This window comes from Rhinatrema bivittatum, chromosome 6 (genome assembly GCF_901001135.1).
Source record: "Rhinatrema bivittatum chromosome 6, aRhiBiv1.1, whole genome shotgun sequence".
NCBI classification, from domain to species: domain Eukaryota; kingdom Metazoa; phylum Chordata; class Amphibia; order Gymnophiona; family Rhinatrematidae; genus Rhinatrema; species Rhinatrema bivittatum.
The window spans coordinates 151,872,058-151,889,427 of record NC_042620.1 but is presented as its reverse complement, the minus strand read 5'-3'; the positions used below and the strand labels follow the sequence as shown (position 1 = coordinate 151,889,427).

Here is a 17,370-nt window from a genome sequence, read left to right as displayed (position 1 = left end):
GTTCTTCCTCTGCAGTGATTGCCACCTTACTCCGCGCTCGCAAGTTCTTCACTTCCTTGGCTTATGCGCAGGTTCGGAGAGTTTTTGAGGTCTGGTGTGAGGAGCGGGGTGCTCTTCCTTATTCAGTTAAGATCCCACTCATTCTGGATTTTTTGCAGGATGGGTTGAATAAAGAATTGGCCCTTAATTCCTTGAAGGTGCAAGTTGCGGCTCTTGCCTGTTTCAGAGGCTTGATGAATGGTGTTTCCTTGTCTCATCCTGATGTGGCCCATTTTTTTTGAAGGGAGTGAAGCATCTTAGGCCTCCCTTGAGGCTCCTGGTTCCATTGTGGAGTCTTAACTTGGTGCTGGATTTTTTGGCAGGCCCTACGTTCCTTCTGCTGTGTAGCCTTTCCTTGCAGTTGTTGACCTTGAAGACTGTGTCCTAGTGGCTATTTGTTTGTGTGGAAGTTCTGAACTGCAGGCTTTGTCTTGCCGGGAGCCGTTCCTTCAGGTGACTCCGGGGGCATTACAGCTGCATACTGTTCCATCCTTTTTACCGAAGGTAGTCTTGGACTTTCATTTGAATCAGTCTGTCTCCTTGCTTCCCTGGATAATGTAAAGAATGTGGAGGAGTATCGCTTCTTGCGCTCCTTGGATATCAAGCAACTTGTCATGCAGTATCTGGAGGTTTTTGTACCTTTTTGAAACACCGATTACCTGTTTTGTTCTCCATGGCGGGAGTAAGCAGGGTGCTCTGGCTTTGCGGGATACCATAACTTGTTGGATTGAGGAGGTAGTTACGGCCGCGTATGTGGATGCTGAAAACTGTTGCCTACTCAGGTTAGGGCTCATTCCACTAGGGTTCAGGCAGTGTCATGGGTGGAGGTTGGTTAGTTGTCTCCTGTCTATATTTGCCAAGCTGCAACTGGTCCTCCTTACACACTTTTTTTCCAGGTTTTATCGTCTGGATGTGCAGGCCCGGGAGGATGCAGCCTTCACATGTGCAGTGTTGACTGGACCGCGGGCAGCCTCCCTCCCTGTTGGGGAGTAGCTTTGATACATCCCACTGGTCCTGGGTCCATCTGTCTACAAGCTTAGTGTAGACAGATGGACTTTAGCTTCCCACCCTTGGCTACCGCATGAGTGTTTTGATAGTCCTCCTGTGGGGTTCTGGGTCCCAAGGAATTACTGGTAAGTGTTCAACCAGTCCCTAGCTTGGGGTACCTAGAATCTTATGCGAGTTCAGTGATTATGGTTGGTTGAGTACAGTTCTGGTTACCTGTTTTTAATCAGGTCTTTTGCTAGTCTGTCCATAGTTTCTTTTGAAGAGAATACTGACAAGCTGGGATCACTGCAGGGTTATTTATACTGTGATGTCAGCTTATCCGTCTCCATCTGCTGGCATGGGAGCATAAACTACTGGTCCTGAGACCATCTGTCTACACAAAGGAAAACAAAATTATCAGGTAAGTAATTTCTCCAATCCTGACTTTCCCTTAGTGATTTTAGTCATGTATGCTATGGAGGTCCATATTCAGCTGCTATGTGGTTGTGCTAATTAGCTGGTTATACATAACTGGCTAAGTAGCAGGTATGACTGCTGCTGAATGTACCTAGCTGTCTTAAGGAAAATCAAAGTTAGCCTGTTAACTTAAGCGGCTAACTCCGCTCCTTCCCAGAACACCGCTTGCCTGCCTCTGGAAGGCCCCTGTCTTATCTGGCTAAATTCTGGCTGGGTAACTAGGAGAGGTAATGAGGTGTACCGGAGGCATTCCAGATAAGGGCTGAATAAAGCTGGGTAAGCCATTTAGATGGATAACTATTACATTTTCCAACTAAATGGCTTTTGAATATGTTTGTATTATAAATACATTTCCTGATGCCTCTTATTTTTTTGTATGTATCTTGATTAGATTGTAAATTCTGTGGAGCAAAGATTCTTATACTTATCTCTACAGTGCTGCTTAGAAACACTAAAGAAATAAGTGATAGTAGTAAACACTATCACAAGGGCTACAACATATGCCAGTAATGGTCTGAGAGGAGCAGTTAGAAGGAGAAGTGGTCACTTGGCATAGCCGATACGTGTCCCTTGCTCATTTGTAACAATTAATAGTAACCTGTATAAAAGGGGTAGAAATAGGGGGGTGCTTTCCATCCATTTGGTCTAAGATTGATATGCATCATTGTTTTGAAGCATGTCTACTACTTTTTTTTTTTTAATTTATTATAGGTAATACCATGCAGAATATTTTGCCCTAGGGCAGATTTAGAGAAGCTAACTGAGAGGGACTGCCCAAATAGGTTCATGTTCTCCAGAGATCTGATCTCTCACAGCTCTGTGAAATTGTGTTTTCATGTGGCCTCACTTGTAGGGTACCCTTGCAGCTTGCTTGTTAAGGTGTGTGTTTTATTTGTTAAATTACTGTCTCCTTTAAGAACGTGCCAAGAAACATTAATGACATCAGGCAGTCCTCTGTCTCCAGATACGTCAACCCTTTTTTCTTGAAATTCTACCTGATTATATGTTTATAAATACCATAAGGACAGCAGGAGGCCAAGTGTTAGTGACGTTGCTGGGGGCCGAGTGTTAGTCATTGAAGGGATACCAAGTGCCTGTATCAGAGGGCTCCAATGCTCTGCTCCTGCATACGTACTCTCCAACAACTGCCCTTCAAAGACACGCTTCCAAAGACTGCCTACTCTTTCATAGGCTGCAAGTCCTCTTGCAGCCTGCAACCTCGACCCCCAGTGCTGATATTTGTGCTGGATGTCCAAATGACCAGCTGGAGAGAATCGCTGTCTGGTAGAGAATTCTGGGATAATACCAGGGATTTGGGTGGGGGGCATACTAGGAATAGGCGAGTGGAGTTAGGGACATGGTATAACTGTGGGGGGGGGGTGAGTGATGTTTGTGGGATGCTGTGCAGGGAGGGAGAGTGCTGTGGTTATTGGTGTGGGGGAACACTAGAAGTAGGGCTTGTGATAGTATCTTTAAAATATATTATTAATTTGAAATTACTGAGAAAGCAACCTAGTAAATGTGATAACTGAGTGAACACAACGATAAACACCAATTTTAAGCACCTTTGTAAACCCCCCCCCCCCCCACAATAGCTAAAAAAAAAAAGTGAAATTTACATTTTTTTTTTAAATTTTATTTTTATAAACATCTAAAATTGGAAGCCCTGATTATGTTCTCGTTGCCTTATTCAAACTCTCATGCAGTCGCTGTTCCTACCTTTGAACAAATATATTTTATTTGCCTCCCATGAAATGAGTGAATAATTAGTTTGTTTATTTTGTGGAGTTCATATGAAAATAGGCTTTTGAGTAAGATGATCCTGGTCTGCAAATAGTTAACTGTTTTTGTTTTAAGGTTATATTTTTGGCAGAGATAATAGTTTTATTAGTTGTTGAGGTTAAGCTGTGAAGTTCTTAGATACTGATCTCTTTAATGGAATACTTTCTAATTATGCATCTCATTATCATGCAATGTTTGCAGAGTCATTTGACATTCTTAATAGCAAGTGAACAGTTTGCTGAAAAATCTCCTCCCCTCAGAGTACATGAAAAGTAAATAACAATGACCATTCAGTGTAAACTGTTAGATAGCAGTGTGATTTCTTTAGGGTAAGTAGTAGAATTAACTTAATACTGATATTGCCTAATTTGTTATGTGATTCATTCTAAAGTTCAGTGTTAATGAATTGAATTAGGGAGTGTTTTGTATTTTTGTTTGTACATTCATGTGTAAGTATCCTGTGAAAGTCTATAGCTTTAGAGCAGTTGTATTTCAGTAATAGGTCTTGCCCAGTTGGTGGTTGTTTTTGGTTTGAAAAGAATAGATTTATTTTGTTTGCTTCTTTCTATAAAACTTAGAATACTGAATATTTTGTAGAAGATGCTGTTTATATTTTTTATTCATTTTGAAATAAACCTTAAAATGAATATACTTTACATAGCAACTAATTTATGTAATTATAGATTACTCTGAGTAAAAAGCTATTTTTTGATATGTAATTGAATATTTTTAGTGTTTTTTCCTTTTGTAGGTTTGACTTAAAAGTATTTTGTAACTGCAATAGGAAGGGTGCTTTTAACTGAATACCTTTTTCTCTTTTCCTTATAGGAAATAGAAAAATGAAGGTACATATGCACACAAAATTCTGCCTCATTTGCTTGCTGACATTTGTTTTCCATCAGTGTAATCACTGTCATGAAGGCAAATCTGCCCATGATCATAACCATAATTGTCATCAGATCTCGGAGGAGCCTTATCTCCAGAGTGGGGGAGCGGATTCTGCAGCAAGTAAAGAATGTCTTCCGCAAGCTGAAGATGAACAAAAGTATTATATTGGGAAACTTTTTGACAGATATGGAGAAAATGGAAGATTGTCATTTTATGGCTTGGAAAAGCTTTTAGCAAACTTGGGTCTTGGCGAAGTGAAACTGGTTGAGATAAATCATGAGGATATTGGTCATGACCATCTTTCTCACTTGGAAGCTTTAGAGGTACAAGAAAAAAAACATACTCGCTGGCATGACCATTTGCACTCCCATTCTCATTCGAGTTCAGAAAACCAAACTGTGAGCAGTGAATCTGCAAAAAAAAAAAAAAAATGTGACCCATCGAGAGCAGAGACAACAGAATCCTCTGTAAAATCTGACAGGAAACATTCTCATGACAATAATCGTCGTCCTAATCCCCACCATCATCCGCACCATCATCATGACCACAATGGTACTCATCATCATTTTCATAATGTTTCTGTTAGCCATATTGAACCTGGAGAGCAAAGTCAGGAACCTTTAACAGATGCCAACACAACACAAGAGCAACCTGAAAGAAAGCCACGAAAGCACAAGAAGAAAAGGAAAGGAAACAAAAGTAGTGAAACTGCTGTGGAATCTACACCAGGTTTTGGTGATGACCATGACCATGGTGAACAGTATGATCATAATCATGTTCGTAAACATGAGCATGTGAATCTGTCTCATACTCGCACACAGCATAATGACTATGGTACAACTCCTGGCACACAAGATCATAATCCTGGTGGTGATGTACGTCGCCATCCTCAAAAACGTGAGGCATCTCATAACCAGATTGGTATTTCAGCTCATAATCATCAGGATGATAGAATAGAAGAACATCAGCATGAAGAGGTAAGTGGCTTTAAGAGAGCATAGTGCTAACTCGTGACTCAGCATATACAAGGAAAAATACCTTGTGAATCTTGGAAAAAAAAATATAGATATAGATAGATATATAGAGATATCCACTCCGAAATGAACAGGGGAAACTTTATGGATTTCTGGGGGTTTTTTTTGTTTCTCTTTTTATTTTGAAAGCAAAGGAAGGAACCTAGGAATGCTTTAGTTGTGGTAATATCCTTTTTTTTTTTTTAATTGTATTTTATTTTTTATTCTGTTTCCATCAACAGATTTGGTTTAAATTCACCCTGTAAGACCTGTAATCTGGAGCAAAGTTACTCATTTTTAGTACTTTGAGGAGTCCTATAGAAAATTAGCCCATACTCATGCAAAGCTAAGATCTTGGGCTTCTGCTGATTAGTTGTGGGCTTTGTTTTTTTAAAGAAATCTTTAGAGCAGAAGTGCTGTAACTTTTAAAAGTTTTATATATTAGTTAATACATTTCATTGTGTTAAGGCATTACTTAGGACCCATTTTTCCTATTCTGAAAAAAAGGGAAACCAGAGAATGTAGACAGTACTTAATTGTTCTTACTCCTAATTGAATAATTAGTATGGATGTTTGTTTGCTGTTGGCAGGTATATTGATCTACTTAATATTAAAATCAAAACAAAATTCCCCCAGTGAATAAACAAATGTAACAAAGCCCACAAGAGTTCCAGTGATTTTTGTGCTGTTATATTTATCTACTTTAATATTAAAAACAAAACTTTGACCCTACCATGTCTTATATAATTATAGCAGATGTACACACAGTAATCTCAACCCATAGCAATGCAAAATTGTACTTGCTTGCAGCAGACATGGAAGGATAAATTTTATATCTTATAACTTTTATTTATAGATATAGCTATATATATATATAGATAGATAGAGAGAATCTGATTTGTATTGTTATGTCACAGACTATACCGGTGTATGAGACATACATTGAAAACTGGGTACTTCCAGGACTGTTGGGAATAGTAAAGAAGTAAAAATAATATATATGTATATTAAAAAGCTTGACATATATATAACTTATTTGGTACAGGGTGAACTTTATAGTAATTGTATTTACAAAGTAAATATGCAGTGTGGAACTTTTTTTAAATGGCTTTCAATTAGTGAAAATTTTACTTGTGAAAAATAAGTTGCCTGGATTCCATATATGTGTGTGGTATGATTTCTAGGTCACATCTGCTCACTTTATAGCATTTTATCATTTAGCTTTCTTTGTCTCAGAAGTGTACATACCCCAAGAGTAATGTTCATAATTACATAAACCAGCTGAGATAAAAAATAGTTACGTAGTAGGCATGGCATTAGTCCTAAAACTGATGGCATCGCAAATGAGACTATTCAGTTTTAAAAATCATCATGAAAAACCAATTTTTTTTGGGGGGGGGGAGGGAATGGCACTTGTCTAGATTTGTAAGCCCTCTGGGAGTAGGCAAATACTACTATATCTGAATGTAACTCATCTTGAGTTATCCATGACAATGTTTAAGCTAAATATTAAAAAAAAAAAAAAAAAAAAGATTCCCTGTGGTATCAAATATGCTAACGTTTAGGGGGCATCATAAGCCATTTGAATTTGCCATGTTGGCATCAATTGGTTCTAGCTGTTTCCATATATTTCACACTTATCAATCATTTACATTTATGTTTAGAGTTTAAGAATATTATATATTTAATTTTTTTGCATAATTTTTCATAGTGTTTGAATGTCACCCAGCTGCTTCAGTATTATGGTCTCAACATCAACTCTCCAATTTCTCCGGATCAGTTTATTTACCTCTGTCCTGCACTTCTATATCAAATTGATAGCAGACTTTGCATTAAACACTATAGTCAACTGCACGTCGAGGATTTGGATAAGCATAAAGGCAGTGCATCAGGTAAGATGTTGAAATGTGGTAAATAATTATAGTTTGTTATCCACAATTTGTTTCATATTTGAATTGGCTGTATTGAGAAAAACAGAGGGATGTTATGTTATGGGTTTTTTTTTTTTTTTAATCTTTGGCACACTGTCTTGAAAATAGTGTGCCTCTTAATTCATATTGACTAGTTATTTGAAACCCTTAGTTGCGTAATAGGATCATTTGAATAAGTATCTGTACGCCATGTATAAATGCAGTATGATGATTAAGGAAATGTCCAAATTTTCAAGTATCTCCTGACTTTTATTTTCATCAATTATGATCACTGTTTTTCACAGTACCATTTAATGTAATTAAGCTCTATGATTGATCAGCTAGGAATGGCAAAATTGAAAAGACAATTTTAAGTAGTACAATCGTTTTAGGCTGAATATTATTTCAGCATTCAACATAATTAGATTATTGCCAGATCAATGATTTTAGAAGAGAGTTTTCAAAGAGATATAACCAGGTATATAGCTATTTACCTGGGTAAAACAGCTTGGCTGAAAATTACCTTCTGCCTTTATCCTGTACATATGGGCTTCCCTGGCATATAGACTTGTAATTGGAGTAATAAGTTATTTCTCATGGACATATTTAGGCAAAGTTAGTAAAACAGAATGCATGCATTGGATTTTTCAAGTGTACATACCTTATTTTATCCCCACTTAGCTGCCCAAGTAAGTAGCAGATGCAAAATATAAGCTCTTTTAATACACATAGTCGAGGCTATTAATTTTTAAATGGCACTGTGTTTTTCCCCTTTGAAAATTGGCTATAATATTCATGGGCTATTCAAATTACTCCCTTACTATATATGTGTGATAGTGTTGTGCTCTCTGCCTTAAATAGGTGAGCCCAGTTCAGGTATCCTTCCTAGTTGATTGGATTGTCAGTTTGTGCACATTGAAGTAATGTGCTTAGTCCTCATGACTTGAATAAGGGAATAGGAATAGATTTAGGGATACATTCTCCTTTTTTATGAGAAGAAAGCTGGCAGTTTTCTCCTGCTCCTTTGGGCTTCCAGCACAAAAGAAACCATCTACTGGGTCATGATGCCATTAATCTTCATTTACAACTGCCTGGAGTTTTATCACCATTTTTTAATTACCTTCCTCATTCTCCTCCCCCATGTAACCTAGCTAGTGCAGCAAAGGTCCTTAGTCAGAGGTCACACAGGCTGCATCTCCTTCTAGAATCCAGTATGTATTCACCCTGAGTTGGGTTAGTAAGTGTTGCCAGTAGTATGATGGCTGAGGATCACTTCCTCTACAGGGGCTGTGAATGCTGCTTCCACAGCATCCCTAGCCCTAGCTGACTTGAGGAGCTAGTCCTATGAGAATTATGTGCCACTGTACAGTGAGGAATTTAGATTTGGGCTGATGGGGGGAGAGAGTGCAAAAGAAGCTTCTGGGATTATCACCTGCCGCCACTTCCCCCGCCAACCCTGTCAATTTTATTTATTTATTTATTTAAAATCTTTTCTATACCGTCGTTAAGCTAGTTGCCGTCACAACGGTTCACAATAAGGGCACATCATTTCAAACTTAAATGTGTTGAGTTATATTAACTAAGCAGGTGCCATCAAATACTATAACATAGTTTCATATTAAATATTACTTAGTGGTTGTGATAAGTCATGTCTACTTTAAGTATATCAGCTATAAGATAAATTAACACTTAAGTCTGGTCCTCTGTTGTTCCTCTCACCTTGTCTTGACTTTCATAGCTGCGGCCCTTGTGCATTTGAGCCATGCAGTGACCAGTCTATTTCCTGGTCTCATGAGACCACCACAGGAGTTTGGGCACCATGTGGCTCAATGCACTGAGAAGCATGAGGAGCTGGAAGGGCACAACTGTTACAGGTGCTGCAGCTGTGTGTGTTGAAAAAAAAGATGAGATGGAGTTTCACAAACTGGGAGAGATTTGGGGGCTGCTGGAGTCACTATTGGTGGGGTGGGAGTGTTGCTTAAGACTTATTGGTGATGAAGGTGGCTGGAGCCTGGGTAGTTTGGGTGGGGTTGCAGACTGTTATGGTAGGGGGAGTGTGTGGTGGGGATGCAATGAGCAGAGTAAAGCTGGTTGGGGTGGGTAGATGAACTGAAATTGTAAAGAGAGAGCAAATTGGGGGATGAATGAACTTTGGGCATGGAGTGAGTGCTTCTGGGAAAAAGTTGGTGCAGGAGGGAGAGATAGATGGAGGGCAGCAAGTTGGTGTATGCAGTGGCATAGGTATGAGTGGGCCATGGTCCACCCACTTTGGGCTCAGGCCCACCCAACCAGGGCTGTTTCACACTGGAAGAGGCCTGTTGGAGTAATGCTGCCCAGGATCCCATCCCCGCAACTGTGAAGAGGAGGGCCTCAGAGGAAACGAGGACAGCCGGAGATGCAATACCATCGTGGGATCCCATCCCCGCAACAGCGGAAGTAGAAGTTTGTCTGTTTCCAATGAAAAGACCCTGTGTTTGTGTGTGGGTGAGAATGGGAGCTTGAGAGTGTGGGTGAGAATGGGAGCCGGGGTGGGGGGGTGGGGGTGAGAATGAGATCCTGCAGGGTGTGGGTGAGAGTGAGAGAGAGAGGAAGGGAATAAGACAGGAGACGAAGAGAGACCCAGAAAAGGAATTAGGAAATGAACAATGTGGGGGAAAAAGAGATCAGGACCAACTGATTAGAAAAATACAAAGGTAAAATATATATATAAATTTTGAGAGTTTAGCAATTTGAATATGCCATCTTTGGTAATGTGCATTACTTATTTTTGTATTTTGCTCTTTCTTCAGTATTCCACTGTTCAGAGTCTGGTTTCTTAGGCTTTCTATTTTGGTTTTGTCTGCATGTTTCTGTTTCTAATTTGTAGTCTCATTTCTATATTAGGTAAGGGTCGGTCTTTGTTTTGCCTGTGTGTGATTGAGATGCGGTATTTCTGCTAGCATGCAGTTTCTCTATAGCAGTCTGACTTGTTCTGTTACTCCAGTAGGTGATGTGTTAATGTTCTAGGGCCTGGTGTAGTATTTGCATTGCTGCTTTTTAATAAGATTGCTGTTTGAATCTTGAGAGTCAGTGTTGTGACTGTATGGTATGGCAAGGTTCTAGATGACTCTTTCTTTGCAGAAGTTTGTGTTACTTCATAAAATAGCAGTAGAGGGATATTTTTTTGCTGAGGTGATACCAGAATTTGAATTTTTTTTTTTCAATGTTGGTTGTAATGTGTATTGTCCTAGCTCTGCTCTGCACCTGTTCTTATGATTCTCTACTGGGACAGAGGCCCCTTTTTCCGGCAAGAGGTTCAACTCCTCTTACCTTCTCTGGCGTTGCTGTCTCTATGCCTTGTACCTCCTCGATCGGGCTAGATTCCAAGGACGCCATCTGTCGTAGGAAAAAGCCTGGTTCACTGGCCGACGCAATGCTCTTTGGTGGGGTGAGTGTTATTGGGGCTCCGGGACTCAAGCTCACGTCTCCCAATAGTGTGGGTGCTTGCTCCTCACCCAACACTATAACGGGACTCTCCGGAGTTTCTTTTTCTGCTTTAGGATAGAATCCTGTCAAAGTGGTTTGAACGGGTACTGGCCGGGCAGGGGTTGAGGCATCCTGCCTTACCTTACCCTTCCGTTTAGTGTGTGGCATCCTGCAACCAGAAACGCCACTCACAACGGAGAAAAAAAAAAGGAAGCAAACAATATAATATTATATTACCAGCAAGGATTTTATCTACTCCCTTATTTAAAAGCCAACATAGTATAGGGAGAGAGATTGAGAACGAAGGTACTAGTGGGAGCGATTCCAGAGAAATAGACTAGGGGTCCCTCCTTCTCGCCTTCGCCGGCCTCACTTTTCTTAGAACTAAAGTTCCAGACTGTATAGGAACCACTTTATTTTACCTTTTTTTGAAGGCACAAATAAATGTGGATAAAACTGAGCCAGTTAATATAGTGTATCTGGATTTTCAGAAAGTGTTTGACAGAGTACTGAAGAGGATGTTGGGGAGGTACCTGTACTGGAGAAAGTTTTCATGGGTAATGATTCAGATGGACTGAACCAAATCACGGTGAACCTAGAAGATGTGGTAGACCTGATTGACAAACTGAAGAGTAGTAAATCACCTGGACTGGATGGTATATACCCCAGAGTTCTGAAGGAACTAAAAAATGAAATTATAGACCTATTAGTAAAAATTTGTAACCTATCATTAAAATCATCCATTGTACCTGAAGACTGGAGGATAGCTAATGTAACCCCCATATTTAAAAAGGGCTCCAGGGGAGATCTGGGAAATTACAGACCGGTTAGCCTGACTTCAGTGCCAGGAAAAATAATGGAAAGTGTTCTAAACATCAAAATCACAGATCATATAGAAAGACATGGTTTAATGGAACAAAGTCAGCTTGGCTTTACCCAAGGCAAGTCTTGCCTCACAAATCTGCTTCACTTTTTTGAAGGAGTTAATAAACAAGTGGATATAGGTGAACCGGTAGATGTAGTGTACTTGGATTTTTAGAAGACATTTGACAAAGTTCCTCATGAGAGGCTTCTAGGAAAAGTAAAAAGTCATGGGATAGGTGGCGATGTCCTTTCGTGGATTACAAACTGGCTAAAAGACAGGAAACAGAGTAGGATTAAATGGACAATTTTCTCAGTGGAAGGGAGTGGGCAGTGGAGTGCCTCAGGGATCTGTACTGGGACCCTTACTTTTCAATATATTTATAAATGATCTTGAAAGAAATATGACGAGTGAGGTAATCAAATTTGCAGATGATACAAAATTGTTCAGAGTAGTTAAATCACAAGCAGATTGTGATAAATTGCAGGAAGACCTTGTGAGGCTGGAAAATTGGGCATCTACATTTATTTTATTTATTTATTTAAAAATGTTTCTATACCGTCGTTAAGTTAAATACCATCACAACGGTTTACAGAAGGGCACGATAAAGAGAAATATAGGTGGTATAGATTACAAATTACTCGTGTGCCATCATAGTACGGTAACAATTTAAAATAATAAACTAGGTGTGTAAGTTAAACCTGATTGTTAGGAAGAAATTAGGCAGTTTGATTTTAACATTAATATGCTTATGTAGGTTACTAAAAACTTCTAGCTTGGTGCATCCTTATCGCTGAACTATTTTTCTCCTTTTCTTTATCTTTATAAAATGCTTGTTTAAAAAGCCAGGTTTTCAGATTAGTTTTGAATAATTTCAGATTTGTCTGTAATCTTATTTCGAGTGGCATGGTATTCTAGAGTACAGGACCAGCCAGTGACGGTGCTCTTTCCCTTACTTGCGTGAGATGTGCTGATTTGACAGAGGGGACAGTTAGTAGAGCTTTATTTGCAGATCTCAGGTTTCTTTGTGGTACGTGCACGTGCAGTGCCGTGTTAAGCCAGTCGGCTTTATCATCGTGGATTAGTTTATGGATTATACAAAGTGCTTTATATTGTATTCTTTGTTCAATTGGAAGCCAGTGGAGTTCAGCAAGTGTTCCTGTAATATGGTCACTCTTTTTTTTGCCTGTCAAAACTCTGGCAGCGGAATTTTGCAATATTTGCAGAGGCCGAATTGTAGATTGAGGTAGTCTTAAAAGCAGGGAGTTGCAATAATCTGTGCTAGCGAATATCATTGCTTGTAGAACTGTGCGAAAATTGTTAATCGTTAATAGAGGTTTTAGTCTTCTTAGGATCATTAGTTTTGCATAACCTTCTTTTATTTTCTGTGAGATGTGTAGTTTCATGTTTAGCTCAGGGTCAATTATTACTCCTAGATCCCTAACTTTTGTTGCTAACTCGTGGTTTGAATATTTTTGATTGTGAATGTTGGTTGTGTGTGGTGAGTGTTTTTACGTTCAAGGTGTAAGAATTCAGTTTTGTCAATGTTTATTACCAATTCCATCTGGTTTAGGAGCTGTTTGATTATTTCTAGGTACATATTGGCTAGTTTCATTGTTTCTTCAATGGTGTTTGGAATGGGTAACAGTAATTGTATATCATCTGCGTAAATGGTAATGTCTGATTCCCAGTCCTGCTAGTAAGTGACATACTGGGAGGAGGTAGATGTTAAAGAGTGTTGCAGATAGGGCTGATCCCTGTGGGACACCAGTTAGCAGTTTGACTTTGTCTGAAAGTGCATTTTTGATTTGTACCTGAAAACATCTATTGTTTAAGTATGACTCGAACCATTTTAGTGTTTTGTTAGTGAGTCCTATTTCTTTCAGTCTATTGATTAGTATTCTGTGATTTACAGTGTCAAATGCTGCAGAGAGATCTAATAGAACCAGAATGTAGTGTGGCAGATGAAATTTAATGTGGACAAGTGCAAGGTGATGCATATAGGGAAAAATAACCCATGCTATAGTTACACGATGTTAGGTTCCATATTAGGTGCTACTACCCAAGAAAGAGATCTAGGGGTCATAATGGATAACACATTGAAATTGTTGGTTCATTGTGCTGCGGCAGTCAAAAAAGCAAATAGAATGTTGGGAACTATTAGAAAGGGAATGGTGAATAAAACGGAAATTGTCATAATGCCTCTGTATCGCTCCATGGTGAAGACCGCACCTTGAATATTGTGTACAATTCTGGTCGCTGCATCTCAAAAAAGATATAATTGCGATGGAGAAGGTACAGAGAAGGGCTACCAAAATGATAAAGGGAATGGAACAGCTCCCCTATGAGGAAAGACTAAAGAGGTTAGGACTTTTCAGCTTGGAGAAGAGATGGCTGAGGGGGGATATGATAGAGGTGTTTAAAATCATGAGAGGTCTAGAACAGGTAGATGTGAATCAATTTTTTACTCTTTCAGATAATAGAAAGACTAGGGGGCACTCCATGAAGTTAGCATGGGGCACATTTAAAACTAATCTGAGAAAGTTCTTTTTCACTCAACGTACAATTAAACTCTGGAATTTGTTGCCAGAGGATGTGGTTAGTGCAGTTAGTATAGCTGTGTTTAAAAAAGGATTGGATAAGTTCTTGGACGAGAAGTCCATTACCTACTATTAATTAAATTGACTTATATAATAACCACCGCTATTATTAGCAACGGTAACATGGAATAGACTTAGTTTTTGGGTTCTTGCCAGGTTCTTATGGCCTGGATTAGCCACTGTTGGAAACAGTATGCTGGGCTTGATGGACCCTTGGTCTGACCCAGTATGGCATATTCTTATGTTCTTAGAGACTCTTGAGGAAATTAAAAAATTAAAAAGGATAGGAGGCAGTGTTCTATTCTGGACTGAGAACTGGTTAAAAAGTTTTCAATGGAGAAATATGAATAGAAGAGTGCCTTAGGGAACTGTACTGGGCCCACTGCATTTAACATTTATAAATGACCTAGAATTGGGAACAAGTGAGGTGATCGGATTTGCTAATACAAAATTATTAAAAGTTTTTAAATCACAAGAGGATTGTGAAAAATTGCAGGAGGATATTGAGAGACTGGTCATCCAAATGGCAGATGATATTTAATGTGGACAAGTGTAAATTGATGCATTTTGAAAAGAGCAACCCAAATTATAGCTACACGATGCAAGGTTCCACATTGGGAGTCACCATTCAGGAAAAGGATCTAGGTGTCATTGTGGATAATATGTTGAAATTCTCTGTTCAGTTTGCAGTAGTGGTCCGAAAAGCAAATAGCTTGTTAAGAATTTTTAGGAAATTAATGGAGATTAAAACAGAATGTCATAATGAATCTGTGTCACTCCATGGTGCAAAAGCACCTTGAGTATTGTGTGCAGTTCTGGTCACTGCATCTTAAAAAAGATATAGCAATTAAGAAAAGATTCAGAGAAGGGCAACCAAAATGATAAAGGATGGAATGATTACCCTATGATAGGCTAAAGAGGTTAGGGCTCTTCAGCTTAGAGAAGAGAAGGCTGAGAGGAGATGTGATAGAGATCTATGAAATGAATGGAATGGGTACATAAGAACATAAGATATGCCATATTGGGTCCATTAAGCCCAGTATCCTATTTCCAACAGAGGTCAATTCAAGTCACAAGTTCTTGGCAAGTACCCAAACATTAAATACATCTTCAGCTACTATTGCTTATTAATTAATAGCAGTTTATGGATTTTTTCTCTAGGAACTTTTCCAAACCTTTTTTTTAAACCCAGTTACATTAACTGCTGTAACCACATCCTCTGGCAACAAATTCCAGAGCTTAACTATGCGCTGAGTGAAAGAATTTTCTTCGATTTGATTTTAAATGCGCTACATGCCAAATTAATGGAGTGCACCCTAGTCCTATTATCTGAGAGAGTAAATAACTGATTTACATTAGCTTGTTCAAGTCCTTTCATGAGTTTTTGCCCTTTTTAAAAAAAAGTACAGAGACTATGGAACATGCAATGAAGTTACAAGGTAATACATTTAAGACACACAGGAAAAAATATTTTTTTACTCAACACACAAACTCTGGAATTCTTTGCTGGAGGTTGTGGTAAAAACTATTCGTATAGCTGAGTTTAAGAAAGGTTTGGACAAGTTCCTGGAGGAAAAGTCCATAAACCATTATTAAGGTAGATTTGGGGAAATCCACTGGGATAAGCAGCATAGAATACATTGACTTTTTGGGATCCTGTCAGGTGATCTGGATTAGTCACTGGTTGGTAACAGGATACTGGGATTGATGGATCTTTGGTCTGACACAGTATGGCAAATCTTATGTTTTAAACACAAAGATGTTTTTAAGTCCGCCTCCAGGGCAGGGCTTCCCAAACTTGTCCCAGTGCCTCCCACAACATTATTAAGGACATCTAAAATGAATAGACATGAGATATTTATTTGACATTTGATATTCCACTTCTTACCATGAATAGCCTTCAAGTGATTACAGTAAATCTAAAGTAGTTTAAAGTAGTATTAGATCAACAAGCAATATTGGTTGAACATCTATATGAAGACAGATTCATAGTTAATTTTCTTGTTGCTGTAGAAATAGGAATATTTCTGTAGTAACTAGGTTGTTGGACAGAAAGTCTCTATTGGGAATGCTTAGCTAAAATGCCATGCTTTAGCTTTTTTCCTGAAAGTGAGGTAGCTGGGCTCCAAATGGTAGGGATAATAGAAGCATGTTCCAGCTTTTTGGTGCACATCAGCTAAAGGCCTGAAGTCTGGTACAGGACAGATAGCAGAGACTAGATGTGGGGTGGAAAGAAGAACTAGTTGAGAAGACCTGAGTTCTCTCTTGGGGGGAATAAGGGAGAAGGGGTTGAGAGATTCTGGGGCCTGTTTATTCATGCACTTGAAGATGAAGCAGAGTGTTTTAAACTTTCTTGCTCTGTATTAGTAGTCAGTGTAGCCAGGAGAAAATAGGTTTTATGTGGTCAGATGCTTTTGCTCTTAATAGGATTCTTTCTGCTGCGTTATGTAGGAGCTGGAGGTGTTTTGAATTGTATAGGGATATGGCTGTTAATAAAAAAAAAAAATTGCAGTGGTCTATTCTGCCTGTGTTTAGTGCGTTTTATTACTGTAGCCAAATTGAGTTTGTCTAGGTAGTTTCATAGTTGGTGGATCTGATACAGGTACATGAATGAGGTTTTTACTACTTTGGAGATGTGTGTTGCTGTACTGAGGTTTTGATCAAATAGGAACCCCTAAGCTTCATGCTGATTCTTTGGGATGTAACAGAGTGTCTAATAGGTAGGGTGGTGACCATAAGGGGTGAATTTAGCAGCTAATCCAGGCAAGTTCTGAATTAGAGGGGTGCAATTTGAGTTTCTGGTTGCTGAGCCATTGTCCCACTGATGTAAGACAATTAGATTTGATATAGAGGGTGATTAGTTGGCTTCGATTTTGAATGTCATCTGCAAAAAGATGGCCCTCAGTGTTGAAGGCCTGAATGAGGCTCCATATCAGATGGATGTACATTTTTAAAAGAATTGGAGTGAGGACTGATCTTTCGAGGACTCTACATTTGAGAGCTCGAGGTTTTGAGGGTTTATCGGCCCAAGTAACAGACTGGGCTCTGTTAGAGGGAAAAGATTTGAACCAGTTTAGAGTGGTACCTTCAATGCTGATGGGAATTTGTGTAACTAGAAGTTAATGGTTGACTGTGTCAAAGGCGGCAGAGAGAACTAGCAAGACAAGGAGGGAATCACCACCTTGATTGCATGCAAGTGGATGGTATTAGTGACTGCTAATAGAACAGATTCAGTTCCATGGCATTTTCTAAAACTGGATTGTTGACCATGTAAAATGTTTTCCTCAAGGTGGTTGTGGAGTTGGAGATAGCTAATACAAAAAGTAGTTTTACACAGGAAGAGGAGG

General features: G+C 39.0%; 1 protein-coding gene across 7 annotated transcripts in view; it reads left to right on the top strand.

Annotated features, from left to right (window-relative positions):
• Positions 1-17,370, top strand: part of SLC39A10 (solute carrier family 39 member 10) — a 314,976-nt gene that overhangs the window by 38,338 nt on the left and 259,268 nt on the right. For 6 of the 7 annotated variants that reach the window (XM_029606079.1, XM_029606076.1, XM_029606077.1 and 3 more), the window contains exons 2-3: positions 4,114-5,150; positions 6,898-7,078. In XM_029606079.1, coding sequence (XP_029461939.1) covers positions 4,125-5,150; positions 6,898-7,078 — 1,207 coding nt within the window. In that variant the 5' untranslated portion in view covers positions 4,114-4,124. Of the gene's footprint in view, positions 1-3,595; positions 3,615-4,113; positions 5,151-6,897; positions 7,079-17,370 lie in introns of those variants that run through there. The other variant, XM_029606075.1, reaches the window with a different exon arrangement.